Source organism: Elephantulus edwardii, unplaced genomic scaffold, assembly GCF_000299155.1.
Source record: "Elephantulus edwardii isolate Elephantulus edwardi_28Jun2011 unplaced genomic scaffold, EleEdw1.0 scaffold00440, whole genome shotgun sequence".
NCBI classification, from domain to species: Eukaryota; Metazoa; Chordata; class Mammalia; order Macroscelidea; family Macroscelididae; genus Elephantulus; species Elephantulus edwardii.
The window spans coordinates 510,769-527,800 of NW_006400190.1; the positions used below are offsets into that span (position 1 = coordinate 510,769).

The following is a 17,032-nucleotide window of genomic DNA, read 5'->3' on the forward strand; positions in this document are numbered from 1 at the left end:
CAGGCCCCGCCTCCATCCATGTGCTCCACCTCCTCCCTGCACGGCCCCTCCTCCCATCCAGGCCCCGCCTCCATCCATGTGCTCCACCTCCTCCCCTTGAGGCCCCGCCTCCATCCACATGCTCCACCTCCTCCCTGCACGGCCCCCCTCCCCTCGAGGTCCCGCCTCCACCCACCTCCTCCCTACACTGCCCCCTCCCCTCGAGGTCCCGCCTCCATCCATGTGCTCCGCCTCCTCCCCTTGAGGCCCCACCTCCATCCACGTGCTCCACCTCCTCCCTGCACGGCCCCCCTCCCCTCGAGGTCCCGCCTCCACCCACCTCCTCCCTACACTGCCCCCCTCCCCTCGAGGTCCCGCCTCCATCCATGTGCTCCACCTCCTCCCCTCGAGGTCCCGCCTCCATCCATGTGCTCCACCTCCTCCCCTTGAGGCCCCGCCTCCATCCACGTGCTCCACCTCCTCCCTGCACGGCCCCTCCTCCTCCCCGCAAAGCTCCATTTCCTTCCCTTCCAGGCTCCACCTCTTTTCCCAAGGCTCCGCCTCCTCAGCGCCCATGTTTCGTGTAGCCTTGTTCCCACCCTGCTGTATTGTCTGGTTCTTTCCAGACATTGACGAGTGCGCCTCCAACCCGTGTGCAGCAGGCGGCACCTGCGTGGATCAGGTGGACGGCTTCGAGTGCATTTGTCCTGAGCAGTGGGTGGGGGCTACGTGTCAGCTGGGTAAGGACTTGGGGGCACCACGTGCGTCTGCTCTAAGCATGCCAGACTGCCTGTCGGAGCTGCTGCTGCTGCGGTGATGGGGTGCCGGTGATGGGGTGCCGTGGGCAGGCCGGCCCAGCCTCTCTCCCTTGTCTTGTCTGCAGACGCCAATGAGTGTGAAGGGAAGCCGTGCCTAAACGCTTTCTCTTGCAAAAACCTGATTGGTGGCTATTACTGTGCTTGCCTCCCGGGCTGGAAGGGCGCCAACTGCCATATCAGTCAGTATGGGGTGGGGTGCAGGGGGCAGGGCCGGGGTCTCCAGGGCCCCCGTGTGACCTCGCCCTTCTGTCTCCAGACATCAACGACTGTCACGGCCAGTGTCAGCACGGTGGGACGTGCAAGGTGAGGCAAGACTGGCAGCTAGGGGTAAACTGGGATCCCAGGGACCCCCCCCACGTGTCCTCATTGGTCCCGTCTACCACAGGACCTGGTGAGGGGATACGAGTGCATGTGTCCCCGGGGCTTCAGAGGCCGACACTGTGAGCTGGAGCAGGACGAGTGTGCCAGTGGACCATGCCGTGGTGGTGGGCTGTGTGAAGACCTGGTGGATGGCTTCCGCTGCCACTGCCCTAAAGGCCTGTCTGGGCCGATCTGTGAGGTGAGGGTCAGCTGAGCAGGGGCTCTGGGGACAGAGATGAGGGCCAAGCAGAGCCAGTGGCCCCAAGTCCAGGCTCTTGTTTGTGGTAAAGTGCCTGCTCTGGGGTCACCCAGGAGTCCAGAAAACTTGCCTGTCTCAGAGGCCATGTGTCAACTTCTCACCCACTGGCCCTAGAGGACAGACCTATGGGGCTGAGCTTGTAAAGATCTGGGAAGGAGTTGGGGTGCCCACTGCTGCCCAGCCAAGGCCACGGAGCCTGTGGGTAGGTTGGGAGAATACTGCTGCCGAGCAGTGCCCTGGTGCCGGCGGGATCCCAGCCTGGTCTGGAGGCCTCCGCTGGCTTTGGGAAAGGCTGTGGCGAGGTGGGCGTTGGGAGCTGGCCTTCCTGCCTGTGGGGACGAGGGCCGGATACTGCTGGCCCCAGGCAGAGGAAGCAAGGCTACCCTGGAGCGTGGGTGGTGGAAGGGGCCTGTGAGCTCACAGGTGTTTCCGGCCAGCTGACCAGCCGGACCATCTTGGGTGGAGGTGGGTCCCATGGACCTGGCTGCCAGACTGGCTGGCCCAGGCTTTGCGTTCCCAGGGGACTGGCCTGTGTAGCATGACTGCAGCCTCATGGTGCTGTGGCCAGCAGGTGGAAGTCAAGCCTTGCGAGCCCAGCCCTTGCCAGAATGGCGCCCACTGCTACAGCCTGGAGGACGACTACTACTGTGCCTGTCCTGATGACTTTGGTGGCAAGAACTGCTCTGTCTCCAGGGAGCCGTGCCTTGGTGGGGCCTGCCGAGGTGGGCATGGTGACCAGCTGGGTATAGGGACCAGTGGGATAGATGCTGGTGAGGACAGCTGGGCCTGAACCTGTGTGCTTTTCTGTCACAGTTTTCGACAGCTGTGGGTTTGAGGCGGGACCCCAGGTGCCTGGTGCTGTGACCTCGGGTGTGTGTGGCCCCCATGGCCACTGTGTAAGCCAACCTGGTGGCAACTTCTCCTGCCTGTGTGACAGCGGCTTCACGGGCACTTACTGCCATGAGAGTGAGTCGGCTGGCGTGAGCCCGAGGCTGAGGGCACTGGGAGGCGTCTTGAGGGTGTTTGGTATTGGAGGTTGGAGGTACCATAGCTGGGGCTGTAGGAATACCTTGGGACAGCAGTGGGGTGGCCTGGGCAGGGATGTGAATGGGGGTGTGGCTGGAGGTATGGGGGTGGGGTGTGAATGGGGCTGGGCCGAGTCTGGGGTGTGGGTGGGGCTGTAGTGTGGGCGGGGATGAGATGGGGTGTGGCCTGGGAGTGTGGGCATGGTCAAGGAAGGGGCAGTTGATGGGTTTGGCAGTGTCATAGACAGCTGTGGATGGGGTGCTGGGCTGAGGGCGGGTCAGGGAGCTGGAGATGAGCTAGACTCACACACTAACTACATTCCTGCAGACATCGATGATTGCTTGGGCCGGCCGTGCAGAAATGGGGGCACGTGCATTGACGAGGTGGACACCTTCCGCTGCTTCTGCCCTAGTGGCTGGGAGGGCGAGCTCTGTGATATCAGTGAGTGGACCTCTACCCGCCATCTGAACCCTGGCCAGACCTGTTCTCACCATCCGCACCCCTGGCCCAGCTCCAGTTCTCCCCCAGCAGCCCTGCCTCAGTGCCACCACCCTGCTGACCACGTGCTTACCCACAGATCTCAACGACTGCCTTCCTGACCCCTGCCACAGCCGCGGTCGCTGCTATGACCTGGTCAACGACTTCTACTGTGCCTGTGACGATGGCTGGAAGGGCAAGACTTGCCACTCACGTGGGTTCCGCCCTTAGACCTACCAACCCCGCCCTCGCCCCATTCTGTTCCTGTGTCCCACCCTCCGCACGTCCCACCCCTGTGCTCCATTCCCTTGACCCCCATGCTCTGCCCTTGTGTTTTCCCCACCTCCTGTGCTCCACTCCCATATACTACTCCTCTGTACTGTATGCCTCACCACCTTGTCTGCCTCCATGATTTGTGCCTGCCCCTATAGCATGTGCCCTTCCCCATGCCCACCCCCTGTTATGTACCATGTGCCCCACTCCTGTGTGCACCGCCTGTGTCCATGTCCAGTGTCCACCACATATGCTGTATCAAGTGCCCATCCCCAGGCCTGCACCCTGTGACATGTGTCCCACAGCTGCACTTTCTGTGGTTGTTACTGGGTGGGGTGCGATGCCAGTGTGTGAACTCCTGTGCCGACAGGTGAGTTCCAGTGTGACGCCTACACGTGCAGCAACGGGGGCACGTGCTATGACAGTGGTGACACTTTCCGCTGTGCCTGTCCCCCTGGCTGGAAGGGCAGCACCTGCAACATTGGTGAGGATGTCCCACAACCCGCCTGCTCCAGCCTGCTCCCCATCAGATGTGCTGCCCCTGCACCGTCCCTTTCTTTTGTACACGCTGCCCTACACCCCCCCCACTGCTCCCTCTTTCGGTCCCGCTGTCCCCCACGTGCTGTCTCTACCTTATGCCCTGTCACTTCCCACCTGACCAACTGCTCTACCTCCAGATGCACTCCCCCTCCCACACGCACCTCCCATGCATTGACGCCTCCACGTGCTGCCCCATCCAGAAGCTCCATCCCCTCTCAGACTTGCTGTCCCCGCCACGCGCTGCCCCCCTTGGACACGGTGCACGGACCACAGCCACTCGCCCTCTGTGTCTCACCTCCTGGGTATGGACGGCCTAGCTGAGCTGTCCTTTCTCCTCTCCAAGCTGAGAACAGCAGCTGTCTTCCCAACCCCTGTGTCAACGGAGGCACGTGCGTGGGCAGCGGAGACTCCTTCTCCTGCATCTGCAGAGACGGCTGGGAGGGCCGCACCTGCACGCACAGTGAGGAGGAAGGCTCGTGGGGGGCGGTGAGGGCAGTGTGGACCCGCCATCCAGTCTTCCTGCTAGAACAGAGTTCCTCACTGCCATTAGAGGTCTCTCAGAAAATCAGGGCTGACTCCCTTCCAGACAGCCTCCCATCCTTCCCCACCTCTCCACACTCCACTGCTGGGCTCCCCAGGGCTGCTTGGCGGCCCAGGTCAGGAGCTCCTGGGTACATGGGAGCTGGGCAGGTGCCTCTTGGATGACTGCTCTCTTCTTTTCTCAAACCCAGACACCAACGACTGCAACCCACTGCCCTGGTGAGTGGCCACGAGCTTGGGGGTGGGGACCGGGGACCTGCAGGACCTTGATGTCAACCCTGTCCCTGTAGCTACAATGGTGGCGTCTGCGTGGACGGTGTCAACTGGTTCCGCTGTGAATGCGCACCCGGCTTCGCGGGCCCCGACTGTCGTATCAGTGAGTGGGCAGCCAGCTAGTGGGTGGGGCCCTTGGTGACCACATCCCTGACCACAGGCTGGCGTCAGGCTCCCTCTGCCTGTTTCCCCACGTGTCTTCTCTGCCGGATCCCAGGGCATCCTCCACCACTCAGGGAAAGGGCCCAGGGTGGACATCCTGTAATGGTCCTTCATCAGCTGAAGAGCTGGGGGACAGGGGACCCCTCTGTTTGTACAGTCATAGTGCTTTTCAGGACAGATGTTGGGTTGTGTCACTGAAAGTGTGGGTGCAGGACAGGCTGAGCAGTCACCCACCACCTGGGCCCCCATGTGGCCCTGTGCTTGCATGACTCTGACTTTGTGGAAGGCGAGGTGGACCTCCACTTTGCCTGCCCCTGCCCACTTCCTGGGTGCCCTCGCTGGTGGCTGAGCCTGGCCATTCTTGTAGATATCGATGAGTGCCAGTCCTCCCCCTGTGCCTATGGGGCCACCTGTGTGGATGAGATCAATGGCTACCGCTGTAGCTGCCCTCCTGGGCGGGCTGGGCCTCGCTGCCAGGAAGGTGGGTAGGGGTTACTGATGGTGTGTAAGAGGCTGGTGCGAGGCATCCTGGGGGTGCGGGTGCACCTGGATGGGCCATGTTGCATGTGTTGGGGCTGCATGGGTCAGGGCCGGTGAGATGGACTGTGTGGGGTGGGTGGGGCCTTGCAGAACAGGCCGAGTGGGCGTGGTGTGGGCGGAGCTTTGCAGGTTGGGGTGGGTGGGGCTTAGAAGGGTGGGCGGGGCTTAGCAGGGTGGGCGGGCTGGTGGGTGGGGCTTGGGGGCAGGGCTATGGAGGGTGGGCGGGGCTGAACGGCTGCCGAGGCCACAGGATAGCCCTGACTTTGAGGCTTTTTTTACCACGTCTTGCAGTGATCGGATTCGGGAGGTCATGCTGGTCCCGGGGTGCTCCCTTCCCTCATGGGAGCAACTGGGTGGAGGAGTGTAACAGCTGCCGATGCCTGGATGGCCACCGGGATTGCAGCAAGGTGGGAGGGCGCTCTGCCCCACCCCCGTGTGGACCCCACTCTGGAGGGTGGGTGCCCTGGGAGTCCCCCTTACCCTAGTCTGACTTCACAGTGATTTTGTTGTTGGGATAATGTCTCTTGTGATTCTAACCCTGGAGTGCATGTGGCAACCCAGGCGAGGCCTGGTCTCATCTCCCTGACTTGGCTTCACGACCCCCCATTTTTTGTCTCTGAGGCATACCCCTGCCCAGATGCGAAGTTCAGCCTCTTGGGGCCTTGGGAAGAGGGGCGGGTGGGTAGCACTCTTGGGTTTGTTTCTGTCTGTCTGTCTGTCTGTCTGTTGGCCCCCTTATGTCTGTGGTCGTCATCTTATCTATGGTGTAGTCCCTTCTGTGGACTGCCCTGTAGTTCCCTCTTTGTGCTCCCCTGTGTCTGTGTGGTCCCCCCTCTGTGACCCTCTCTCTGGTCCCCTCTGTCTGTGGGCCCCCTTTTGTGGCCATCTCTCTGGTCCCTCTGTAGAATCCCCTCTCTGGACCCCTTTTGTTGTCCCCCACCTCTAGTCCCCATCATCTGGTCCTCAGCTGTCCCTCCAGTATCTGTAGGTCTGGTGCTGTCTGTGGTCCCTGTCCATCCGTGAGCATCTCTGGTTCCTCTCTCTCCTCCTTGCGTGTCATCTTTGATCTTTTTTCTTCTTTTATGAGAGAAATTTGTATTTGGAATTAGCCAGCTGAACTCCGTTTAGATGATCCAAATTTTGTTGGCAACATCCAAAGCATCATAGTCAGGAGCAAGTTGAACATAGGCCTTCTTCTCTCCATCAGGCCTAATCAAGGTGTTGACACTGGCCACATCAATGTCATAGAGCTTTTTTACAGCTTGTTTGATTTGGTGCGTCTTGGCCATGACATCCACCATGAACACAAGTGTGTTGTTATCTTCTTCTTCATGGCTGACTCAGTGGTCGGGGGAAACTTGATGATGGCATAGTGGTCAAGCTTGTTTCTCCTGGGGGCGCTCTTCTGGGGGTATTTGAGCTGCCTTCAGAGTCTCAGCGTCTTAGGCCACAGGAAGTGAGTGACGTGCAGATCTTCCTTTTCTTTTTTTTTTCACTGTGGACGCCCTTCAGGATGCCTTCTTGGCCTGTGATGCCTTTGCTTTGGCTTCAGTTTGGGGCGGGAAAGGGGCTTTTTTTTTTCCACTTTCAGGGCCATCTTTGTAGAAAGCCACCATCTTTGATCTTAAATCTATCCTGCCTTAAGTGTATCTCTGTCCATCCTTTACCTACGTCCACATGTCACTGTCTTGCTTGTATTTCTGATTGGTCTATGCGTCACGTTCCCTGTCTGTGTCTTGTCTGCCATAGGTGTGGTGTGGACGAAAGCCCTGTCTGTTGGCTGGCCGGCTGAATGCTTTGAGTGCCCAGTGCCCGCCTGGGCAGCGGTGCCAGGAGAAGGCCCCCAGCCAGTGCCTGCAGCCGCCATGTGCAGCCTGGGGGGAGTGTACCACCGAAGAGCCCTTCCTGCCCAGCACGCCCTGCCTGCCACGCTCTGGCCACCTGGACAGCAACTGTGCTCGCCTCACACTGCACTTTGACCGTGACCAGGTGCCCCAGGTTAGTATACAAGGCAATTGCCCTGACACCGGGGGCTCCGTGGACACCTTGGCTGCCAGACTGTGGTCAGCACTGTGTGATTAGACAAGGCTGACCAGATGGGCAGGCAGGGGAGAGGGCCTGCGTGGGGGTGCCCGAGGGCACTGGGAGGGCAGCAGGGCCGTGCTGAGATGTGTGTTGGCCCAGAGCGTCCCTCAGGGTTAGAATACGAGGAATCCTGCTCCTGCCCCACAGACTCAGCTGCTGCACTGGTTCCCCTGGGAGCCCCCTGGGCAGGGCAAGGTCAGAAGGGCTGGCCGGCACCCCAGGCCCGCCGGGCCCCTGTCCTCTGGTGTTGCCTTCTGGGTAGACAGTGCAGTGCTGGTTGTCAAAAGAGGCCATTGTCCTGCTCATGACCTGCTGGCTCTACCCAGGGCACTACTGTGGCTGCTATCTGTGCTGGGATCCGCTCCCTGCCTACCACCAGAGCTGTGGCCCGGGACCGTCTGCTCGTGCTGCTGTGTGACCGGGCTTCCTCGGGGGTCAGTGCTGTGGAGGTGGCCGTGGTGAGTCCGGGGTGTATGTTGGGGTGGGTCCTGGACAGCTACTTCCCTCGCTTCTTGAGGCCTGGGTGAGGGTGGGGGACCTCATCCAGGTTTAGCCCCAGCACACAGAGGGACACGGGTGTATGTGCCACAGTGTCAGTGTGAGTGGGGCTCCCGCCCGTGGACACCTGTGGCAGGGGGCATTCCCAGCAGGTTCCCATCTGCGGATGTGGCCAGACCAGAGGGAGGTCGGGCTTGTGTGGGGTTGGGGGTGCCCAGAAGCGAGAAATAAGGGAAGTCATGAGGGTGCCCGAAACCACTGTAAGAGCTGGAGTGTCCTGAGGGTTCAGAGCTGTCAGCACTGCTTCCTGAGGATAGAGCCAGGCTGCGGTCCCTGAGACAGGGTGCAGAAGCAAGGAGGGGGCCCACTGTGCCCCACTTTCCTCCAGCTCAGCTTCCTCTGGGGTGCTGGGTCCAGGTGGTGGGGTGGTGGGCTTCACCCTCAGCGCTTTGCCTTGCACAGTCCTTCAGCCCAGCCCGGGAGCCGGCTGACGGCAGCCTGGTCCAGAGTGCTGCCCACGCCATTGTGGCGGCCATCACTCGGCGGGAGAACAGCACCCTGCTGCTGCTGGCCGTCACGGAGGTCAAAGTAGAGACCGCCGTGGTGGGCGGATCCTCCACAGGTAGAGGGCGGGACTTCCTCTCACCCAGGTGGGCAGGGGGGGTCTGTGGGAGTACTCAGGACCGAGACACACCCATCCTCCATCTCCCCCATCCCCACCTCACCCTATCCCCCTCCTCTCCTCCACCCTCCCCGTTGTCTCCATTCCCCATCTCCTCCATCCCCCTCCCTGTCCCCTCTCCATCCCCCCTCCATCCCCCATCTCCATCCCCCGTCTCCATCCCCCATCCCCCTTCCATTCCCCCATCTCCATCCCCCATCTCCATCCCCGTCTCCATCTCCCATCCTCCCTCCATCCCCCATCCCCCTTCCATTCCCCCATCTCCTCCATCCCCCCTCCCTGTTCCCTCTCCATCCCCCCTCCATCCCCCATCTCCATCCCCCGTCTCCATCCCCCATCCCCCTTCCATTCCCCCATCTCCATCCCCCATCTCCATCCCCGTCTCCATCTCCCATCCTCCCTCCATCCCCCATCCCCATCCCCCATCCCCCCTCCATCCCCATCTCCATCTCCCCTCCATCCCTTGTACCTCTGTCTCTCCATCCCCTTCCCACCCACCTCCCCACTCTCTATCCTTCTAGCTCCCTACTATCCCCTATTTCATCCCCTATCCTTCACCTCCCCACCCCCATCCCTACAGGAACTCATGTCCTCTATCCCCTCATCTCGACAGCCCCTTTGTCTATTTATCCCCATCCCCCTCCCCAACCCTATCTGCCCATTCCTTATCGTTTCCTCTCTCCAACCCCTATCCCACGAGTGCCCCTATCCCTCCATCTCCCCATGTCCACGGGCCCCTCATGCCCTCTCTGGGACCCTCCTGCCCTGATTCTGGGGCATCACTGGCCCAGGCCCCATGGCTGCAGCACCCTCAGTGCCACCCTCGCCCGCAGGCCTGCTGGTGCCCGTGTTGTGTGGCGTCTTCAGTGCACTGTGGCTGGCCTGCATCGCCGTCTGTGTGTGGTGGACACGCAAGCGCAGAAAAGAGAGGGAGAGGAGTCGACTGCCGCGTGAGGAGGGCCCCAACAACCAGTGGGCCCCCCTCAACCCCATTCGCAACCCCATCGAGCGGCCGTGCACTGGGGGCTTGGGCGGTGGCCCCAAGGACACGCTGTACCCTTGCAAGAACTTCACGCCGCCCCCACGTCGGGTGGGAGAGGTGCTGCCCGGGCCGGCCGGCCACGGGGCCAGCGAGGACGAGGAGGACGAGGACCTGGGCCACCCTGAGGAGGACTCTCTGGAGGCAGAGAAGTTCCTCTCACACAAAAGCACCAAAGACCTGGGCCGGCCGGTCCCCTGGGCCTCGGGGCCCAAGGTGGACAACCGCGCGGTCAGGAGTGTCAATGACACTCGCTTCGCCAGCACGGAGTAGGGCCGTGGGGGCGGGGCCGTGCTCAGAGCGTCTTTATTTTGTGTAAAAAAAAAAGCAAAAACGAAGCAAAAAACAAATGTTTATTTTCTACGTTTCTTTAAGCTTGTATAAATTATTCGTGGCGGTCGGGCAGGCGACAGCGTCTTTTCGGAGCGTTGCTATTTTTGTAAAGTTTCCGCACTGCCCACCCTGGGCCGTGTGGGGCGGTTTGTGCACGCAAATCCTGTCGCATCTGCTACCCCAGGTTGTACACTGTTTACAGAATCTTCCTTTTTATTCCTCACTTGGGTTTTTCAGCGGCTGGAACAGGCCAGTGGGACCTGCGGCAGTCAGCGTGACCCCTGGCGGTCAGTGTGGGCCTGGCAGCTGGCAGGACCATGGCTGTCAGTGTGGCTGGTGGTGGCCAGCAAGAGCCATGACTATCAGCGTGACTGTTGGCGGTCAGCATGGGCCTGGTGGCCAGTGGTACCCATGACTATCAACATAATCCCTGGTGGTCAGCATGGGTCTGGTGGCTAGTGGGACCGTAACTGTTGGCATGACCCTTGGTGGTCAGCATGGGCCTGGCAACTGATGGGACCTATTGCTGTCAGTGTGACCTTTGGCGGTCAGTGCAGGCCTGGTGGCTGACGGGACCATTGCTGTCAGTGTGGCCCCTGATGGTCATTGTGAGCCTGCCAGCCCGTGGGACCATGGCTATCAGTATGGCAGGTGGAGAGGCCCTTGCCTGTTGACTGGCCTGCACCGTGGTGTCCACTGTCCCCTTCTTCCTGGCGCACGACTCCGAGAGCTCTCATCTGTGCTTCAGAAGTGTCCTTCCTACTGCCCTGTGCCCCACGGGCAGTGGCAGTACTGAAGCCCCTGACAAGTGCCTTCACACAGACTCCTCCCTGCAGACATCGGCGTCCCGCAAGGGCACCAGGCTGCTGCCCCGCTGCCGCCCCGCCCGCCCGCCGGCTGGCCGTCCCTCCTTGTGAAAGTGCATTTTTGTAAATATGTACATATTAAATGAATCACTCTGTATATTTGATTTAATAACTTAAACTCTTTGGCCTCCCTCATTCTTGGGTGCTGCTTTTTTCTGTGGATTGTGGGGATGGGGGACAGCCTGTCAACACCCGGGGTAGTGGCACGTCCTCGCCCTGTGGGAGCTGTGAGGGTCAGGAGAGCCCTGCTGGGCCTCTGACCTCTCACAAGAAGTGCTGGGCAGCAAAGCTGCTGGAAGGCTCGTTGTCTGTACAAACATAAGCGGCCAGTGTTCGGGAGTGGACAGGCCTGATCCTGATTGTGCACAGATGGGTGAGCCTGAGGCAGCCCTGCCCAGCGAGGGGTTCCACTGGACTGTTGGCACTGCTCTCACTGTGCTCTGAGGTGGCATGCAGCTACTGCAGCCTGGGAACCAAGCGGCAGGTCTGAAAAGGAACCAGGTCGACCTAGAAAACGCAGCCCTCAGGATGGAACTCCGAAGGTGAACAGGATTCGTGGACTGAAGGAAGGCCAGGAAAGGTTACCTAGAGATGCCCGCTCAACACGCTCGAGATGCTGCCATCGGCCTGGAACCGCTGTTGCCCTCCGGTGGGTTTCCAAAGCTGTGAATGGTCTGTCTTTTCCCCACGTTTGAATGGTGAGAGGGGTACTGCTTCTGGGTTGGTAGCACCACTCGCTGCAGACCGCACCACCAGAACTCCCTGGAGTACATGCGGCCTGTGAACACAAAGGTCCGAAACCGCGAAGGCAGCTGGTGGCCAGCTCACGGACAGTGGGATGTCTTGATGCTGGTGGGTGAAGCCCGTCAGCATTTGGTGGGCAGAGAGCAGGTATGAGCAGAGCTAGGCTACTTGAGCCTCCTCTGTAGAAGATGTGATGCTGCCTTGTGCCTGCCCACAGGGTGCCAGTATGCCCCCAGATTGTGTAGAAAGTCCCAGGAGTCTGTGTCTTCTGGGGGTTCAGGACACGGGGACCCAGTGCTTGCTCAGGGACCAGGGTCAAAGGTGGGGCATGCAGTGCAGCTTGCACTGTGTGGTTTCCTGCCTGTGTGAGTACACGTGTGTGTCCACTGGGTTACATGTGTGCACATGCACGGGTTTCTGTGGTGCACACCAGTGTGTACGTGTGTGCATGTCACACACCTGTGCAGTGTATGTTCATGCACGTGTACACATGCACCTACAGGTGTGTTCTCAAATGTGCGTGTACATGTGTGTATATGTGTGTACGTATATGGGCATCTCCATGTGTATATGCACAGATGTGACTGGGGATGCTTCTGCATGCAGAAATGTGTACCTGCTGCCCAGTGCCCTGAGGGTCTCAGCTTTCTTCCCCAGTCGCCCAGGCTCCAGCTCTGCCAAGGAATGGAGGCGCCGTCCAGAACCTGGGGCCACGCCATCCCTGTGGCAGCCTCCTGCTGTAGTTTTCCTGCAGGACTAGTGGTCAAGGCTGGCCTGGGCATATCCTAGGCCCCATGCTCCCTGCCCATGTGGACTGGGTGAGGGACCTTCTGGTGCCAGCTCATCTCTGCAGGATATCAGCAGAGGCACCAGGGTGGCCCAAGACCCCAGACCCTGTGAGCCCTACCTGGCCGACTTGACCCAGCTCCCTGTTCAGGTTGTGGGGGGCTCTAAGCAGAAGTCAGGCCCCAGATGCCACTGTGCCACCCTGCCCCAGAAGTGCCTGTTCTCCCCTGGGTGGGTGGATAGGTGGGTAATTAGCCCCCAGAGGGGGCAGCTGCTTCATTAGGAAGTCAGCAACAGGAAAACACTCAAGGAACCCCAGCGGCGACCCTGGCAGGTGCCAAGTGCTGTTCGTAGAGGCCTTGGTCAGTACAACCCACACCCCCACTGCTGGCGGTCCAGGTGCATGGACGGGGAATGGTCATCCTCCTGCTTGCTGCTGAACAAGGCAGGAATGCATGCTGGGGCTGATGGAAAAAGACTAGAGATGGGCTTTGGCCAGCTGATCCATCAGGCCCTGCCCTTGGTCCCACGGTGTGCCTACCTGGCTGTCCTCTGCAAGGTGTGTTGTCACCCCTCTGCTGCCCTTTGCAGGCCTCTTCCTCCTTTATTTAGGGGTGTTGGGGAGCACTAGCATGGGCGGGGCTGCGCCGCTATTCCATCACAGCATCAAAAGAGCCTACCCCACTCCCATAGGGCTTCACCGAGCTGGAGTGAGGGCTTCCAGCCACGGCCTGGGGGCCCATGGGAGGCTTGGGGACCTGGAGTATCTTGGGCATCTTGCTGAGGTCTAGGGCCGTGGATGAGGAAAGAGGGTTCTGTGCCCAGTGTGGCTGTGGCCAACAGAATGTGGGAAGAAGTGCCAGGGAGGTGGACTCAGGCCCACATGGCTTTGCCAAGACCCAAACATAGAACCCCAGCAAGTGCCATGTAGGTCTGGGAACAGGAGTGTGGGGACAGAGAAACTGCAGGGGTGGAGCCCTGGGGCATTTGTCCAGCCAGGGGCACTAGGATGGACGGGGCTGGAGCAGTCCTGGGTGTAGCATGGCCTGTGAAACCTGGGAGACAGCTCTGGTGTGCCCACATGGTCCAGGCAGGGAGCAGTGACTGCGCTGGACCGAGGCTGGCCAGACTGACCTGTGGCCATGTCTTGGGTGGATGGTGGCTACAAGCTCAGGGGCAGCTCAGAGGCCACAGTCAGAGCCGCCCGCCCACCTGCCTGCTCCTGCTCCTGTCTCAAGGCTGGCCCCAGGGACAGCACTGACTGCAGTGTCTCCGAAGAAACCAGCCCGCAGGGATCAGGGAGGGGACGCCCACAGGGCCCGGTCCCAGGCAGCCGAGGCCATTAACCCCTGCAAGCCAAGTGGCAGGCGGGCAGTGGTGACTTTTTGACAACCACAGCCCAATACAGCTGCCCTAACAGGGCTGGTTGAAACCATTAGGCCTGTGTATTTCTTGTCCAAGGAATTAGAATAGCAGGAATCAGAAGGGGACCCAGGACCGGCGGGGAACTGTGGCTCCAAGCACTAGGCTGGGAGGGACTTGAAAACCAATGACAGAATCCCAGCACACACACACACACACACACACACACACGGAGGATACTACACTTATATGAATCCACCACACATCCATGGAAGACACCACGTGTATGTGAAGGATACTAAAGATGCACAGAGGACACCCATGTACACAGGGCACACACACACACACACACACACACTCCTGCACCCCTCTGAAGAATGATCAGGGTGAATCCTGTGGCCACCTACCCTAGGCCACAGACCTACCACACCCCCTAGGCCATGGGCCCCAGACCTCAGGCCATGAAGCTCAGAACCCAGGCCACAGACCTCAGACTCCAGCCTGCTGGCCTATAGACCACAGACCACAGACCCCAGGTCTGCAGACCCCAAGCCTAGAGACCACAGACCCCAGATTCCAGGCTGCCAGCCTATAGATCAGACCCCAGAGCACAGACCACAGACTCCAGGCCCAGAGACTACAGACTCCAAACCCCCGGATCACAGACCTCCAGCCATGGCTCACAGACCCCAGGCCATGGACGCAGACCTCTGGCCAAAGATCCCAGGCGCACAACCATAAACCCCAGTCCACGGACCACAGACCCCAGGCTCATGGACACAGACCCCAGGCCACAGACTTCAGACCTGAGGCCATGGACCCCAGAACCCAGACCATAAACCATAGACTCATGCCCATGGACCACAGAGCCCAAGTCATGGGCCCCAACTCCATGTCTACAGATCACAGACGCCAAGCCCCAGACCCCAGATCATAGACCCTAAGCCATGGACCACAGACCCCAAGCCCACAGACCCCAGACCCATGAACCACAGAACCACAGACCATAGACTCCAGGTCCATGGACCCCAGACCCCAGACCCACAGACCCAGAGACCCCAGGCCCATAGACCACAGACAGATATAAAGGAAAGGACATAGGAACAAAGAGGCTTCTAGGGCTGAAACCGCAATGGTCATAGACGACCCTGCCTACAGCAGAGCCCGGGCCGGGTCCTGGAGGTCAGGAGTAAGAGGACAGTGGAGGGAGCATTGGTGGGGAGACCCGTACCCCAGCGGAGGACTTGGGGCAGGTGGAGACGAGAGAAACTCTTGGGCGCCCGAGAGGCACTGGTTCTCTGCTGGAGGGTGAGACCATCTCAAAGCAGGGGACACTGTACAAAGAGAACACTTCAGGACCCAGAGGCCACAGTGGCCAGGCACAGAGGGGGCACAGCCTTGTGGGAACCACAGGGGAAGGGCCCTGCTCTGCTCAGCTTCTCTCCCAGCAAGTGGCGGTATTGCAGAGCAAGTGTCTCTGCTGGAGAGCTGCCGTCAGACAGGCCGCCAGGTCTGCGCACCGTGAGGACTGGACCCAGTGGGCTTGAGCGTGAGCAAGAAGTCAAGGCTTTCGGTGGGTGGTCTACTGGGGAAGGAGTGCTGCCGACAGAAAGTGAGCCCACCGACCGTTCTACAGCTCTACAGCGAAGGGTGATTTCCTGAGCAGCTCACAGCCCCTGAACGCTTGCGGGGGTCGGTGACGAGTCACCTCATGTTCCAAAGGATGGGTGCTTTTTAAAATTCCTTAGACAGCATAAAAATGCCATGGCTGCCTGTTTTCCCCATTCTGACTGACCCTGGTGGTCATTGACATCTAAATGTCTGTTTCAGGGTGACCAACACCTAACTGAGCGTGAAGAAAGTGAACAGCCTCCTGGAGCCAGGTGTTCTCTTGAGCAAGACCCCCATGCACCTCACTCCTTATTCTTTACTGATGAGGGCACAGAGAGAAGAGGTGTCAAGCAGGGCCGGGGATGACACTTTACTTCTCACCGAACTCAGAGCTGGGGCAGTGGGTGTTACTTGCCACACTGAAGAGGCAGGTACTGATTCAAGCATTGCCCCCACTCCTGTTAGAGTCCACACAAGGGCAGGAAGTCAGCACGGTGTGTGGCACTAGTGTGCACAGACCCAAGCGGAGTGCTGCTGCCCACCCACCACAGGGAGCTTCTGTGGGCAGAGGGAGTCAGGAAGAACCAGCCCACACAGACAGAAACTCACAGCAACCCTCTGAGCCACGCCTGACCCTGCCACATCTTCACCACCTCCACGAGCTCAAGCCCTCGCTACAAACACAGTCAAGCCAGCTTGGTGAGGGTCTTGTCTGTGCCTGATCCACCTTTCCAAGCACAGTGTCTTTTTCCAAGGAACAGCCCCTCCTGAAGAGAAGCACATGAGAACGACTTCCCCACCTTGGCCTTGAAGGAGCATTCTGGGGGCCCTTCCTTCAAGACAGACTCACTTGTTCTGCGGCAGACTTGATTTGTCCATAGAATAGTCAAGAATCTCTCCCAAAACCACAATTTAAAGACATCAGTTCTTCTTCAGTCTTCCTCATTTATTGTCCAATTTTCGCAAACATATGGAGAAATTTAAAATACCATGGCTTGGGCCAAAACACTTTAGTCTTTAAACTGATGTCTTTGTTTTTCTTTATTAGGACTTTGAAGAGGTCCTCAACGGCAGACTTGCCCAATGTAGCACATCTTTTGAGTTTTTGCAGCCACACATCTCTTCACATCCATTCTAACTAACAGAGCTGTGTTAGAACATCCAGTCAGAAGCCAGGGAAGATTGTGCTGGGAGACTTCCTGCTTAGGACGGACAGATCTACTAGACCAAATGGAGGGACGTCGTGAGGACACGTGCACTTGTGTGGAGAATACATATTTTCAAGTCTTTGGAAGGTTCACCAGTGAGAGGTCACTTGCTTGACCAGCAATAACGAGATGTTAATTACAAACTGTTCTCCCTGCCATTGACTCAGAGCTGACCCATAGCTGACTTTCCACAGCTGGGCTTCCTGAAGCTACAAATCATGTGGGAAAGACTGGTCACCTTCTGAGGAGCTGGGGGATGGGATGAGCTTGAGGAGGCATGGCCGTGGGATGAGCAGTGCAACTCCTGTGGGCTGCCCCACAGTATTCCTTAACAAATGCTAAAGACACATATTTTATAAATTAAATCCTCACACTTGAATCCAATAAAGTGAGAAACAAAGTAGTCTGTGGTGCTTTCTCTAATGTTAATTGATTAAAAATGATAAAACACATTCAACTTGATTCAAGGGAGTCCTGGGAATGTGTTAGTCCATCTTGTTGGGGGTCTTGCACTCTTTCTTTGGCCATCCACTTTTCCCAGCTGATGGTGTTCATTTCTAAGAACTGGCCT

General features: G+C 59.1%; 1 protein-coding gene across 1 annotated transcript in view; it reads left to right on the forward strand.

Moving 5' to 3' along the window:
- Positions 1 to 9,824, forward strand: part of JAG2 (jagged 2) — a 24,613-nt gene extending 14,789 nt beyond the window's left edge. The window contains exons 8-25 of the mRNA XM_006902700.1: positions 606 to 719; positions 863 to 976; positions 1,054 to 1,100; positions 1,183 to 1,356; positions 1,988 to 2,138; positions 2,230 to 2,382; positions 2,770 to 2,883; positions 3,020 to 3,133; positions 3,563 to 3,676; positions 4,076 to 4,192; positions 4,464 to 4,491; positions 4,563 to 4,648; positions 5,075 to 5,188; positions 5,539 to 5,654; positions 6,997 to 7,245; positions 7,659 to 7,790; positions 8,293 to 8,452; positions 9,346 to 9,824. Of these exons, the coding sequence (XP_006902762.1) occupies positions 606 to 719; positions 863 to 976; positions 1,054 to 1,100; positions 1,183 to 1,356; positions 1,988 to 2,138; positions 2,230 to 2,382; positions 2,770 to 2,883; positions 3,020 to 3,133; positions 3,563 to 3,676; positions 4,076 to 4,192; positions 4,464 to 4,491; positions 4,563 to 4,648; positions 5,075 to 5,188; positions 5,539 to 5,654; positions 6,997 to 7,245; positions 7,659 to 7,790; positions 8,293 to 8,452; positions 9,346 to 9,824 (2,576 nt within the window). The remainder of the gene's footprint in view (positions 1 to 605; positions 720 to 862; positions 977 to 1,053; positions 1,101 to 1,182; positions 1,357 to 1,987; positions 2,139 to 2,229; positions 2,383 to 2,769; positions 2,884 to 3,019; positions 3,134 to 3,562; positions 3,677 to 4,075; positions 4,193 to 4,463; positions 4,492 to 4,562; positions 4,649 to 5,074; positions 5,189 to 5,538; positions 5,655 to 6,996; positions 7,246 to 7,658; positions 7,791 to 8,292; positions 8,453 to 9,345) is intronic.
- The last annotated feature ends 7,208 nt before the right edge of the window (positions 9,825 to 17,032 follow it).